General features: G+C 35.2%; 2 protein-coding genes across 4 annotated transcripts; one reads left to right on the top strand and one right to left on the bottom strand.

Annotated features, from left to right (window-relative positions):
* Nucleotides 1–72: 72 nt before the first annotated feature.
* On the bottom strand, nt 73–3,606 carry DUR3 (urea-proton symporter DEGRADATION OF UREA 3 (DUR3)). Of its 2 annotated transcripts, none has more exons than XM_068612740.1 (9): nt 3,186–3,606; nt 2,912–3,019; nt 2,725–2,820; nt 2,519–2,601; nt 2,185–2,405; nt 1,833–2,095; nt 1,455–1,693; nt 684–1,333; nt 73–546 (listed from the first exon to the last, which is right to left on the bottom strand). In XM_068612740.1, exons 1-9 carry the CDS (start codon nt 3,369–3,371, stop codon nt 251–253), a joined length of 2,142 nt encoding a protein of 713 aa, XP_068468841.1. In that variant the 5' UTR covers nt 3,372–3,606; the 3' UTR covers nt 73–250. The 2 variants fall into 2 exon arrangements, with proteins under 2 accessions (XP_068468841.1, XP_090154579.1); XM_090298453.1 differs by having other exon boundaries at nt 2,185–2,340; nt 3,186–3,552.
* A 6,532-nt stretch (nt 3,607–10,138) lies between these two features.
* Nucleotides 10,139–13,957, top strand: LOC137811134 (ubiquinol oxidase 1, mitochondrial). Of its 2 annotated transcripts, XM_068612739.2 has the most exons (4): nt 10,149–10,570; nt 10,673–10,801; nt 13,039–13,527; nt 13,665–13,957. In XM_068612739.2, the coding sequence occupies exons 1-4, from the start codon at nt 10,289–10,291 to the stop codon at nt 13,722–13,724; spliced, it is 960 nt and encodes a 319-aa protein (XP_068468840.2). In that variant the 5' UTR covers nt 10,149–10,288; the 3' UTR covers nt 13,725–13,957. The 2 variants fall into 2 exon arrangements, with proteins under 2 accessions (XP_090154578.1, XP_068468840.2); XM_090298452.1 differs by lacking the exons at nt 13,039–13,527; nt 13,665–13,957 and adding an exon at nt 11,740–12,394 and having other exon boundaries at nt 10,139–10,570.
* Nucleotides 13,958–14,206: the final 249 nt, after the last annotated feature.

Raw genomic sequence — 14,206 nt, 5'->3', positions numbered from 1 at the left:
GGAAGAGGAAAAAAGTTATGTACTTTCACAGTATTATTTAGTAGTAAAGTAAAGTAAAATCAAGAGCAAAAATTAAATCGAATTCAGTTCAGATACCATATTCACTTGTTTTTCCTTGTGACATTCTCTGGGGCATTTCAATCATTCAATACACACTGTAACATCACAACATGTTACTGGTCCATAAGGTTGAACCTGATTAGCAAAACACTCTCTGTTTTGGTTTTAGCAAATATTTTGTCTAGAGATCTTATGCAGGAAGAGAAGAAGGGTGTGATTCAGAGGCTTCTAACTTTTTGGCCTTCCCCTTCTCAAGCAGGTAAAGTTGTTCTGCTTCTGGTATTGCTTGCATGATGGTCTGCAACTTCAAATTTAGCTCCTCCACCTTTTCCATTAGCCTGTCATTTGTAAACATGCCCATGATCACACTTTGGATGGTTTCCCAGCTCTCCATTAATGGCAAAACAATTATCACAGCAGACCCAACAGTACCCCATCCTATGGCAATCACTGCCCAGAAATAGAAGTAGCCCTTACTAAACTCACCTGTGGTAAGGCACAAATAAAAGTGAGAGACCAAAACTTGTGATGATGAAAACAAAGACTTTGGTCTTATTTGGGTCTAAGGCAAGAAAAGAGAATCACTTTCAAATGTTTGCTAAAGCAATGAAACTCAAAGTTACCTGCTGGGAGGGAGAGAATAGGCCAAAGTATGACTATCAAAACAGTGAAACCAATACCCCACTTCACCACCCAGGCTTTAGCTCTGATTAGCTTCTCTTCTTTAAACTCTTCAGCTGGCAGTTCAGTCTTTTCCTTTTCAACCACTGTGATTTGCTTGGTGGTGCTCCAGTCATAGTTCTGAGGCCACAACATGCTGCAGATACCATGAACCACTCCTCCAGTGAGTATTGAGACAAGGTTTCCAACAAGCATTGGTGCATTTCTTCCAGTTGTATCGAGGTTTACCCGCCCATATTGTATTTTTGTAACAGACAGCCATGTGATAATTCCTAAAAGACAACCTGTGACTGTTCCAAGAATGGCTCCAATTGCATTTGCTTTTCTCCATAGAAGCATAAAAGCAATAGGAAGAACTGCTGAGCCAATCAGAACTCCCATTGCAAGGTACATCCATCCTAAAGAAACTCCAGCCTTGTTTAGTATGACTGCTAGCAACCCCATGAAACACCCGAAGCCTAGCACAACCCCCCTTGACACCTTCAGGATTTGCTTTCCACTTGCATTAGGATTTATGTATGTTCGGTAGATATCATATGTGCATAATGATGACACCGCAATTAGTTCTGATGAACCAGCAGAAGTCACAGCCCTGATCAGTACATCAAAGTTCAATATCATCAGAAAAATTATTTTGTTACAAGCCTTGTAGCAAATTGTTAATTTGTTTGCTATTTCAAAATTGTCCAGACATAATAAAAATTGTAACTTACATAAAAAGCATGGTAAGAATAAGAATAGATCCTCCTTGCCCCATCAAAGCTACTGCTGTAGCAGGGGGAACAAGTCCACGACCTGCTTCACTTTCATTTATTGGTAAATCAAGGGCTAGAGCTCCTAAACCCAACGATGTAGCCAAAGAAAATGGCACAGCAAACCAGACCAAGCCTCCCAACAAGTAGCCTTTATGGGTTGACGAAGGTCTTGCTGCGATGGCACTCACCCAGTATCCCTAGGCACTCCCCATTTGAAGAATCATTAGCCACAAAACCAAAATAACAAGAAAGAAAATAGCACAAGTTATCGTTACATGCTTCAAATCAATCAAACAAACTGTTGATGTAAAGACAAATCTCTAAATTGATGCTTACATTGTCAACAAACACAGTGCCAAAGTTGCCAACAATGTTTATAATCCCAAATACCAAGCCACCTGAACTCAGCATTGTTAGGTAAGAACCTTGGTGATTCCCATCTACAGGACCACAAGATTGCCCTTGGTGTGATATAGGATACTGACATGTTCTTGATTTGCTTGCAACCTCTAGGAGGCGATTGTACACAACAGAAGGGCTACCAAGCTCACTGCTAGCCGTGTAGACAAGGTAGACAAAAATCACCAAAACAATGTGCACTGAAAAGTGTAAACCAACAAATTCCCAGTTTAACCATAAAAGACACTAATACAGCAAAATGCAAAAAATGATAAAATGAAGTAGAAACCTATGACAGAATGGATATAGCTTGCTAAGAATGTGGCCTTCAGTCCACCCGCTAGTGTATACACAATTACTCCAAGTGGTATTAGAAAGCTAGCGGCATAAAGATTCACTCCAGTTAAGGCATTCACAACCGCAGAACCACCAAGGAGCAACATAGCTGTCACAATTATATTTGTCATGAAGCAGAAAAAGAGAAAAACAACGTGTGCAGAAGTCCCCCAACTGAGATAAAGAAACTTGGTTATCACTGGAATGAACAAAATCTTGTACTCAAATCTGGAGCAAAACACAAATTAAAAGAACTCTGAATGTACAAACTCCAAACAGTAACATACCGGGCCTTGACAATTTCACACACAGTGTGAGCTTGAGGAGCCTTTCTTTTAATCTCTATAGCCATGACTCCAAACAACAATACCTGATCATTTTCAATACATTATAAACTTTCAGCTTTGCTTCCTTTTCCATATTTCAATATATGAAAATTTAGAAGAAAAATTGCTTTATTCTGAGGAAATATCATATAAGGTTCATGTCTTGCCTGGATGGTGGCCCCACTAGCATACCAGAAAGGTCCACTAACTCCATATTCCCAGGCAACATTAGAGCTTTGCAGTATTGTAGCAGCCCATGTCCACTGCACAAACATCATTGTAATAATAGTGATATGAAAAATTGACCTTCAGGCTCATCAAAGTATACAATATGAGAGTGTTTGAGTTCACTACCTGAGACACAATAACACTAGCAATAAGCCCTGTCTTAACATTTCTGCCTGCTGTATTGAACCATTCAGACGTGTGACGTGACCCAACATAACGCTTCTCCAGCCACACCTGATCCACAAGAATATTTGTACCAAATCAATTTATTATGACGAACTATGAAAGTATAAAACAGTGATTATGAGAAAAACATGACAAGGGTAGGCACTGATTTTCTACTTGTATCAAAGGATCAAAATAACTAATGAAAAAAAAAACACATTTGACTTTTACGAACCAAGAAAGAGGTGAAGACAGCAAAGAAAGCACCAAAACCAAGAATGACAGAGTAACCAACTCCCTGATTAAGCACTGGTTTGCCTTCAAAGAAACTGGTTTGCCTCATGCACACACCTCCATTCTCAGACACATGATAGTACTTGCTAGAAAATTCAAATGGTGAACACCCTGATGCAGATGCCATGAAACTATAACAGAAATTGTCTTAGTTGGTTGCTATGAATTGAATAAAATTATAATAGTATGCATCTCTCTCCATTTCTCGGGAACAAAAATGGAGATTTTGAGGCTTATCTCTAGATGGAAGGAAGGAAGGTAGTAAGTCAAACAAAGAGGGTATCCAATTATTTTAATCCAAGGAATCTATGGGTCGGATTCCTTCATGGAACTCTTTTGGTCAAATTGTTGAAATTTTGCATATTATTTTGTCAGCATCTCTAGAGAGTAAGAGTATCCCTCAAAGGATGGCCCTATTGCCCAAAGCAAATTAATGTCACACAATTTAATGTAATGTATCACAAAATAAATTATTTTTAATTTACTATATATATATATTCTATAATAGCTACTTTTTTTAATAGTATATCTTTAATATATATATATATATATATATATATATATATATATATATATATTAAAAGAATACTGTGAATAGTACATATAAGAAAAAATATCTATTAATACGAAATGAAGATAACAATCACAAAGATAATAACATTTCAATACATATAAACATGCACTGAATTCTATAAATGTTAATTTTTAATTAATATTGTATTTTTTAACATAAATATACTTATACGAAAACTCATGCATATGATACATATATTAAAATCAATTATATCATTTATTTTTAAAGGTTGTGAGAGGTAATCTGGTAAAGATGAAATAAGAAAAGATCATGAAAAATTTATGTGATTTTGCAAGATAAGTTGCAAGTTACATGACAAGTCAAAGAAAAAGTGGTTATGACGTGACATCATAGACTTATCATATGTTAGAGCGGAAAATGAAAATTCTTATGCCAGCTTAAAGAAGTTGATTTACCTTCCTGCAAGTACTATGTGATAAGCAAATAACATATATTCAAGTTTGTAAGAGTGTATAAAAAACAAACACATATTACACATGAATCATTTTTATGTGTGAGAATCACTTATATTATATCTCAAATGAGTAAAATATTTAGTATCATTCACTGATGATTAATCTAGGAGACTATGAGTGTAAAGAAAGTCAAATGTATTTTCAGTATTCAAGGAATTCAAAGCACAAGTAAAGTATAAATGAAATGTTTTTTAGCATTCCGTAAGCAAGAGAGTATTATGGAAATATTTTCTCTTCCACATAGACTTTAGTAGGATGGTGTGAATGAATAGAACACTCCTAGATAGAATAAGAGTCATGTTAAGTATAGTAGAAACGAGAAGTCTTTATTGGAAGAATTAATTAAAACATCCTCTTACATGATAAATTGATCATCATCAACATCGATTATTAGACAATTATTATACTGTTACATATATGACGTTAGACAACAGTTATAATACTGTTACGTATATGTCGTTAGACAGTTATTATACTGTTACATATATGTGTTTATATATGTAAGTTACGCTTGGTAATTCTTAAGTTTACAGTTTAGTGGTTTTCTCTCCCATGACTTCATATCCCTCTCCCCTCTCTCTTATCTAACATGGTATAACAAAGCCATTTTTTTTCTCTTTTTTTTCGTTTCTCTTTCATGGCCTCTAGTGCATCTTCTTCTTCTTCTTCTTCTTCATCTTCCTCTGCCATTTCCACTACTCCAATCACTACCCCGTTGCTGCAACTCCATCATTTTCACACTCCTATATCATTAAAGCTTGACGATGACAACTTCCTAGTCTGGAAACACCAAGTTTTGGCCATGCTACGTGGTTTGGATTTCATGCACTTCTTGAAAGGTGATTTTGTTCCTCCTCGATACCTTTCCAATCCAGAAGAAACTCAGATCACCAACTCTGCATATCTCCATTATCAACAACAAGATCAACTTGTGGTTGCTTGGCTTCTCGCTTCGGTGTCTGCAACTATTCTCATCAAAATGGTCAGTCTTGATTCTTCCATGCAGATCTGGGAATGTCTCACTACACACTATGCCTTTCATACTCGTGCCATGATCAAGAAGCCGCGCCTACTTCTGAAAACGTCAAAGAACGATCACTCTATCTCAACATACATTATTGATATCAAGAAAACTATAGACTCGTTGGCTGCTGTTGGCGCTCCGATTTCTACAACAGAACATGTGGATGCTATACTTGATGGCCTTCTTGAAGATTACAATGGGTTTATTACCTCCATTATTTCTCGCAATGATCCTTACAATGTAGATGAGATTGAAGCGCTCCTTCTTGCACAAGAAAAACGTTTTGAAAAGCATAGGTTGGCTCAATCCTCAGTTATACAAGTCAATAACACATCCACAACGTGGTCTTCTCATAAATCTTTTAAACATAAGCCCACTCATACAACTTCTTGTGGAGGTCGTTCCAACAATCGATTTGCAGGTTCTCGCACACCAGTGTGCCGTGTTACAGCAGATATGTGTTGGCACAGGTATGATCCTTCTCCCTCAAGATCTTTCAATGTTAACATCACTGCATCTACACCTTATATTCATTCCGATCCTGCTCCTTCCATTCTCGGTGCTCCCTCTACTCTTGAGGATCACTTATGGTACCCCGACAGTGGAGCCACGCACCATGTCACGCATGATTCAAACTTTTTCACAAATAAACAAAGTCATCATGGAGCTGAAACACTCAAATTAGGCAATAATCAAGGTATGGAAATTTTGCATACTGGCTATGCACATTATATTGTTCCTCACACAACTACCACGTTTGTGCTTCGCAATCTCCTTCAAGTTCCTCATATAACTAAACATTTGATTAGTGTAGCACAATTCGCAAAAGATAACAATGTCAATTTTGAATTCTATGCTAATGCTTGTTATGTTAAACATGAGGACACCCATCAGATATTACTCCAAGGAACTGTTAAAGATGGTCTCTATGTGTTCCCTCCTTCACGTGAAACTCATGCCTATATTGTTAATCATGCTGCCTATAAACCTACGCTTCTTACTTTGCAACTTTGGCACAATAGATTAGGTCACTGTAATTTTCCTGTTGTTAAACATATTCTACGAACATGTAATGTTGCATATAAACCTCAAACACAGTTTTGTAATGCTTGTATGTGTGGTAAAGCTCATTGACTATTGTTTTCTAAATCTAACACTCATTACACAACACCCTTAAAATTTGTATACATTGATATTTGGGGCCCCTCACCGGTGTGTGCTTCCAATGGTACAAGGTACGACATTTCCTTTATGGACACATATACTAAATATACTTGGCTTTTTCTTTTACATCATAAATCTCAAGCCCTCAATACTCTTACACGTTTTAAAAACTTTGCTGAAAAACAAACTGGTCACACACTCAAAGTCATTCAAATTGATAATGTCAAAGAATTTCTCTGTTTTAAGAACTTCACACATGAATTTGGTATTCATCACTGCTTTATTTGCCCACACACGCATGAACAGAATGGAACCATTGAAAGAAAACATCGTCATATTACTGAAATGGGTTGTTGCTGCAACCCTACCAATTCAGTTTTGGGGTGAAGCTTTTACTACTATTATGCACATTATCAATGCCCTCCCCTGTTATTTCAAACAAATCACCTTATGAAATGTTGTTTAAAATTAAACCTGATTACTCTCATTTCAAAATGTTTGGTTGTGCTTGCTTCCCTCTCCTACTCCTGTATAATAATCATAAGCTAGACTTTCATTCTGAATGTTGCTTATTCCTTGGCTACAACTTACACAATAAAGGTTATTTGTGCCTCTCCTCCAATGGTAAGACTTATGTTTCCCGTCATGTAATTTTTAATGAACAACTGTACCCTTACACCCTTCCTGAGTACAAGTTTACTACCCCTGCTACCACTCATCCTGACAATACCAATTCCCATACTCCTTCTGACCATACTTAAGCCACATGCACCCTCTGTTTTTTCTTCACCGCACAACATTACTAATTTCCTTCTATCCCCTACCTATTGTTCTTCTCCATCTTCTACTCCACCTAATTCCCCTCTTACACCTACACCCAATCCCATCAATGCTCATCCTATGGTGACAAGATCCAAAGTTGGTATATTCAAACCCAAAATTTTCCACACCAACCTTCACTCTCTCATCCCCACTACTATTCATGACGCTCTCACATCTCCCCCTGGTTACAAGCCATGTATGATGAATAGCATGCTCTCAAAAGTAACAAAACCTGGACCCTTACTTTTCTCCCTTCTGGTGCCAAATCGGTTGGATGCAAATGGCTTTTTAAAACACAAATACAATGCAAATGCCTCTTTTCAACGCCATAAAGCTTATCTGGTTGCACAAGGATTTACTCAAATTGCAGGCTTTGACTATAATGAAACATACAGTCCTGTTGTAAAGCCTTCTACTATACGTGTTGTTCTCTCACATGCTGTCACCTCTGCCTGGCTCATTCATCAAATAGATGTTAATAATGCTTTTCTAAACGGTGATCTCCAAGAAGATGTTTACATGAAGCAACCACTAGGTTTTGAATTCGCGTCTCCTAACCTTGTCTGCAAACTTCACAAAGCTCTCTATGGGTTAAAGCAAGCTCCACGATCTTGGTTCCAAAAGCTAAGTTCCACTCTCCACACCTTTGGTTTTCATGCAAACAAAAGTGATACATCCTTATTTGTTAAGTTTATGCCTTCATATACAATATATGTGTTAATCTATGTTGACGACATTATCATCACAAGGTCTTCAAAACACGAAGTCACCATCCTCATCTCCAACCTAAGTGAATGCTTTGCTTTGAAGGATCTCGGCCCCCTACACTACTTTCTTGGCATTGAAGTCACTCGTCTCAGAAATGGCGATCTGCTATTGTCTCAAAGCAAATACATTATTGATCTTCTACGTCGCATAAGTATGCTCTCCGCCAACCCACTTCCAACGCCCATGCAGTCTACTCTTCGTCTTCAGCAGGATGCATCCTCTGCCATGACAGATCCTACCTTATAGTGTTCTATTGTAGGCACTTTGCAATACATTCTCATTACTCATCCTGAACTCACATTCACTGTAAACAAAGTTTGTCAGTTCATGCATAATTCACAAGAGCATCACTAGAAGGCTATGAAAAAAATACTCAAATATCTTGCGGGAATATCCTCGCATGGGCTCCTTATCAAACACAACTCCTCTTCTAGCATTCTTGCGTTTAGTGATGCTGAATGGGGAAGTGATATGGATGACCGAAAATCTACCACAAGATATTGTGTGTATCTTGGCTCAAATCTGGTTGCTTGGTCTTCTCATAAGCAACGTGTGGTTTCTCGTAGCAGTACTGAAGCGAAATATAGAAGCATTGTTGTTGTTCTTACTGAGGTTTTTTGGCTGCAATCCTTGCTACATGAGCTGCACATATCCTCTAGGAAACCCCAGCTCTTTTCAAACAATCTTGGTGCAGTTTTGCTTAGTGTCAATCCTGTTATGCACTCACGCACTAAGCATTTTGAACTTGATCTCCACTTTGTCAGGGATCATGTACAACAACAACATGTTAGTCTCGTGCATCTTCCAGCACGGTTTCAAGTAGCTGATATTCTGACGAAACCCACCTCCAAACCTTCGTTTACTGCTTTTAGAACTAAACTTATGGTTAGATCTCCATCACCATAAGTTTATAGGGGGTACTTTAGACAATTATTATATTGTTACATATATGACGTTAGACGGTTATTATACTGTTACGTATATGTGTTTATATATGTAAGTTACACTAGGTAATTCTTAAGGGTTTAGGGTTTAGGGTTTTTCTCTCCCATGACTTCATATCTCTCTCCTCTCTCTCCTCTTCTAACATCCATAGGTTTGAAAACATCAATACAAATGTAAATTCAGAAACCAACTAAATATTTTTTTTTGCATGTATTTGATGCATATGATGTACAACTTCCAAAGAAGAACAAAGTTGAATCCAAATTTAGAAAATGTATATTTTTGGACTATGCATAGTTTTAACATAAAATAAAATAAAATAAAGACTTAACTAAATTTTTTAAGTTTTTTATTAATATTTTTATTCAGTATTTATATTATATATTTTTTAATTGACTGACGTAACAGTTTAATTAATATCATGAATTTAAATAATAGAAAACAATAAAGTTTTAAGCTCTAGTTAAACAATATTATTTTATTTTATAAATTAAATACTAAAATAAAAATTAAATTAAATGATTAAAATATCTCAATTGTCTGGGTAAAAAGTTAATTAAAAAAATATTTTTTTAAATACTACTTGATAAATTTCTTAATAAAATCTTAAACTAAGTTAAGTTGTATAATATTAAAAGTAAATCATACCATCTTGCTCTTTAAATATATATTATATATATACTTATTTATTGTTTATTCTTTCTAAAAATATGTGGCACGGCTTTTAAACTATTGACTTGATACCCACGAAAACTCCTGTTATGAGATCTGATATACTTGCTCTCCAAGAAAAATTAAAGTTTTAATAAATCATCATTTATGATATGAGTGCTAGGCTGTACAAATATTTATGCAGTACAGATATCAAATAAATTTCATTAATTAATTCTTTATGTGGATTCATTTTTTTAAAAATTAATTATATGACAATAAATTATTTTAGAAAAAAATTTAGAAGTAACATACTGAAAATTTGAAAGACATATTTTTGGTAACATACAGAAATTTAGAAGCAGTTTTAATAAAAAAAAATAATGTAAAAAAGTATATTCTAGAAATTCCATGGCAATTAATCGTCACTTAGCCAACGCGTCAACGATATTCACCTTACGTCCTAGCCGTCGTGTCTCACAACTTCACCATATAATATATAACCTTCCTTAAACCCTTTTCTTCCATTACCAAAACCACTAACTTTCTCTCATTTTCTTCACTCAATATATTTCTCTCTTTCTTCATTATTCTCTCTCAGTCTAGATTTTGGTGTGTTGATGACGATGATGATGATGAGTCGCGGTGGCACCAAAAGGGTGGCCAACACTGCAGTGTCGGTGGCTAAGGGTTTAAGCTGTGAAGTTGGTGGATTGAGAGCGTTTTATGGCGGTGGTGTGAGGAGTGAGAGCACTATGGCTTTGTCGGAGAAGGAGAAGAAGGTTGGTTTGTCTTCTGATGGTGGAAACAAAGAGCAAAAAGAGATTGTGAGTTATTGGGGCGTTGAACCCTCTAAGATCACCAAACTAGATGGAACAGAATGGAAGTGGAATTGCTTCAGGGTATATTTTCTTCATTTTTTGTGATTTCCACTTCAAAATCTTTTATGAGTAGGTGTTGAAGATAAATGTGTATATTTACATAATTTTGTTGTGTTTTTGAAGCCATGGGAGACATACAAAGCAGATGTTTCAATTGATCTGAAGAAGCACCATCCACCCACCACGTTTCTCGACAAAATGGCTTTTTGGACCGTCAAAACTCTAAGATACCCCACCGATGTGTTTTTCCAGGTATTTTGGAGCTTTTCCCACACCCACGGAACAAAATCAAGTAAAGAATAAAAAATTATTTCACTGTTTGGAAAAGTCTTTTTTAATGTGAATATCTAATATATATATAACATTGTTCTTATTTTATAATAATAAGCACTAAAAATAATTTCTTTTACGTTTCTTTCAACGTGGTTTTCCTCTTGCATTAGTTATTTTATTTCTTAGCTTTTTCCTTTTTGTTATGTCTCTTATTTTTCTACTTTATACCCAAAATAAATACAGTATATTTTCGTTTGTTTTCAAAGAATGTATCTGTCTCTTGCAATTATTTCATTTTACCTTTAATTATTTTCTTTTCAGATATTTCTTCAATTTCATCAAATTTATCCATATACCCCATCAACTAATTGAAATGATCAAAATATCTTATTTAATTTGTCATTATTAAAAAACACATTCTAGAATGTTTTATATAAGTTCTGGATGTATGTTGAGTAAGTCACTTTTAAAAGGGTAAAGGTCTTTTCCGAAATTGATTGGGGTGCAGGATAAATTTGTAGGGGTGAAGGAAGAAGTACCCTCCGTTTTACCCTCTGTTTTTAGTGAAGTATTTTGGCAGATTCTTACTGCACCATCTCATTTGTCATTGGCACTCAACTCAATGTTAAATAACTATTGTATCCTTAATAAAATAGAAATTAAGTTAAAGTTAATTTACACCCAGTAAAATAGTAAATTTTCATAAAATTTTTGACTTTCAAATATATATTCGTAATTCCGAATATATATATCCGTAATTATGTTATTGTGTTCAGGATGTATATATATCTGAAATAGTTCTGGATAATTATCAGAAGAATATTTTGCTTGATTTGTTTTGGATGAAAATAAATGTGTCCCTGCCAATCCCTTTAACTTTTTCTTTGAATTTCATGTGGTCCTGTCCCATTTGTTAGGGGATAAAAGGGTCCTACAAACTTCACTCTCTTGATCCAATTGATTTGAGAAATGCAACCATTTCTTTCCATTGCACTTCCACACAAGAATTTCCGGAGTGCTTCACCAAACTATTGATTTGCTACTTCAATAGCAATTAGGCACATGGTTTCACAATTTTATTTTGTCTTTTCTAGTTGTTTTTGGATTAAAGTCCATAACATCAATTTTTTAACTTTGTTTAGTTTAGTGGATTTTAATCCATTAAAAGTACCAAAATCATCATACTGCCAAAAAAAGAGAGTTGAGGATGATTGGTTTCCGGATATGTATATCTAGAAACATAATGTGCCTTTCAGATAAAGATGTCCATAGTTAAAGAGTACAATTATGGATGACAATATCTGTAGGCAAACATGACACTTCCGGATACCAATATCCGTAGATAAAATTGACACTTATGGATATTAATATCCATAGGCAAAACTGACACTTCTAAATATTAATATGCGTAAGCAAATTTGTGACTTCTGGATATCCATAAGCAAATATGTGACAAGGACAAAGTTGGGTTAAGAAGGTTACATTGTTGAGTGATAACAAAAATGATATGGGGCAGGAAGAAATTGCCAAGTATTTTTCCTTTAGGGTTTAGGGTACAAATTTCAAAAATATTGTTTCATATATATGTTCAATTTTTTTTTACCTCATTTGTGTTTTGAAATTACAAATTTTAAATTTAATTATTACGTATTAACTTCTTTTAGGAACGTAATGTATTAATTCTGTTGCCCGTTATTGAATTGAATTTTTAAATAGAATGGTTTTATACAAAATTTGGATTGGTTCATGTATACTTTTAAAAATATTTCGTATTCGTAAATGCTAAAACATTGTTATATACTGTTTAATATATATATTTATATTATTGTATTTTTGGGAATCTTATTGGATCTTTTTGTTTTTGCTTAAAATAAAATATATTATTATTGTTATTTGTATTGTTATTATTAATCTACCTAAAGATTAATAATATTTTTCACTAGAGTTAAGTTTAATTTTATGTGCATGATTCTCTCTAAATGTATTATAATCCTAGTTGGTGAGCGAGGTTCTTTAGAAAAATCTTCTTGCATTTAAAACTGTTTGTATGCAGCATAGGCGTGTACATGCATCTTCTAAATGAACATATATGCAGATAGTTTCAACATAACTTGGATGTCTTGCTCAGTTTTGAAAGAAAAGTAGTTTTGTATTATTATAGACATTGTGTATGAAGCTTATTATTTTCTGAATTATGGTGTGTGAAAATGTAACAGAGACGATATGGATGCCGAGCAATGATGCTAGAAACAGTGGCAGCAGTGCCTGGGATGGTAGGAGGCATGCTACTGCACTTCAAATCCCTTCGAAGATTCGAGCAGAGTGGCGGTTGGATCAAAGCACTGCTAGAAGAAGCAGAAAATGAAAGGATGCACCTAATGACGTTCATGGAAGTGGCAAAGCCAAAGTGGTATGAGCGTGCTCTAGTCATAACTGTGCAAGGTGTTTTCTTCAATGCATACTTCTTGGGGTATATGATCTCACCAAAATTTGCACACCGCATGGTGGGTTACCTTGAGGAGGAAGCAATACACTCCTACACAGAGTTCCTCAAGGAATTGGACAAAGGCAATATTCAAAATGTGCCAGCTCCAGCCATTGCCATCGACTACTGGCAGCTCCCACCAGACGCCACTTTAAGGGATGTTGTCATGGTTGTCAGAGCAGACGAGGCACACCATCGTGATGTCAACCACTTTGCTTCGGTAATTGACCTTATATATGTGTTTATATTCATTCTATTGGCATAAATGGGGAGATAAGAAATATGGAATGGTTTTTCTTTTACTTGTTCAAATGAGTCGAGAACAAAACTGATGCTATTTTTTGTAATGAATTGCAGGACATACACTACCAAGGGCGTGAGTTAAGAGAGACTGCTGCTCCAATTGGCTATCACTAGAGTCAATTTTTGGCTTCGAGTGTGAAATTTTAAGACATACTGATTTTGGTTACAGAATAAATAAAATTTCCGGTGACTGACTATACAGTGGGTTTTTGGTTGTCTAATGATGTCTGTAAATAATGTGTAGTGTCAATTTCTTCATAATCATATTTGATGCATTTGTAGTTCCACCGTGCACTCTTCGAAGTACAAGTGGAGTTATATGATACATGATATATTTTGCTTACAAATTCCTCTTTTCATTCCATTTGAATATGGACATTTCTTCCTCTTGGGTTTCGCCTTCTTGGTCATAAAGAATCGAGGTTGAAGTCTGCTTCTTACTGTCTTAGAAATCATCATAAATATGGCACCAAGATGAAAATGGCAGGTATGTAGTAGACAAGCTAAGATGCCAGGTATCTTTTACACGGTACAATTCTTTTCCATCTTTCCCAAACCATTATTCATTTACGAGAATATCATTATCTAAATTTCTA

The sequence above is a fragment of the Phaseolus vulgaris genome, chromosome 2 (genome assembly GCF_051622355.1).
Source record: "Phaseolus vulgaris cultivar YP4 chromosome 2, ASM5162235v1, whole genome shotgun sequence".
Lineage (NCBI taxonomy): Eukaryota > Viridiplantae > Streptophyta > Magnoliopsida > Fabales > Fabaceae > Phaseolus > Phaseolus vulgaris.
Note: the sequence above shows the minus strand (reverse complement) of the source record. Positions and strands in the feature narration are given on the sequence as shown.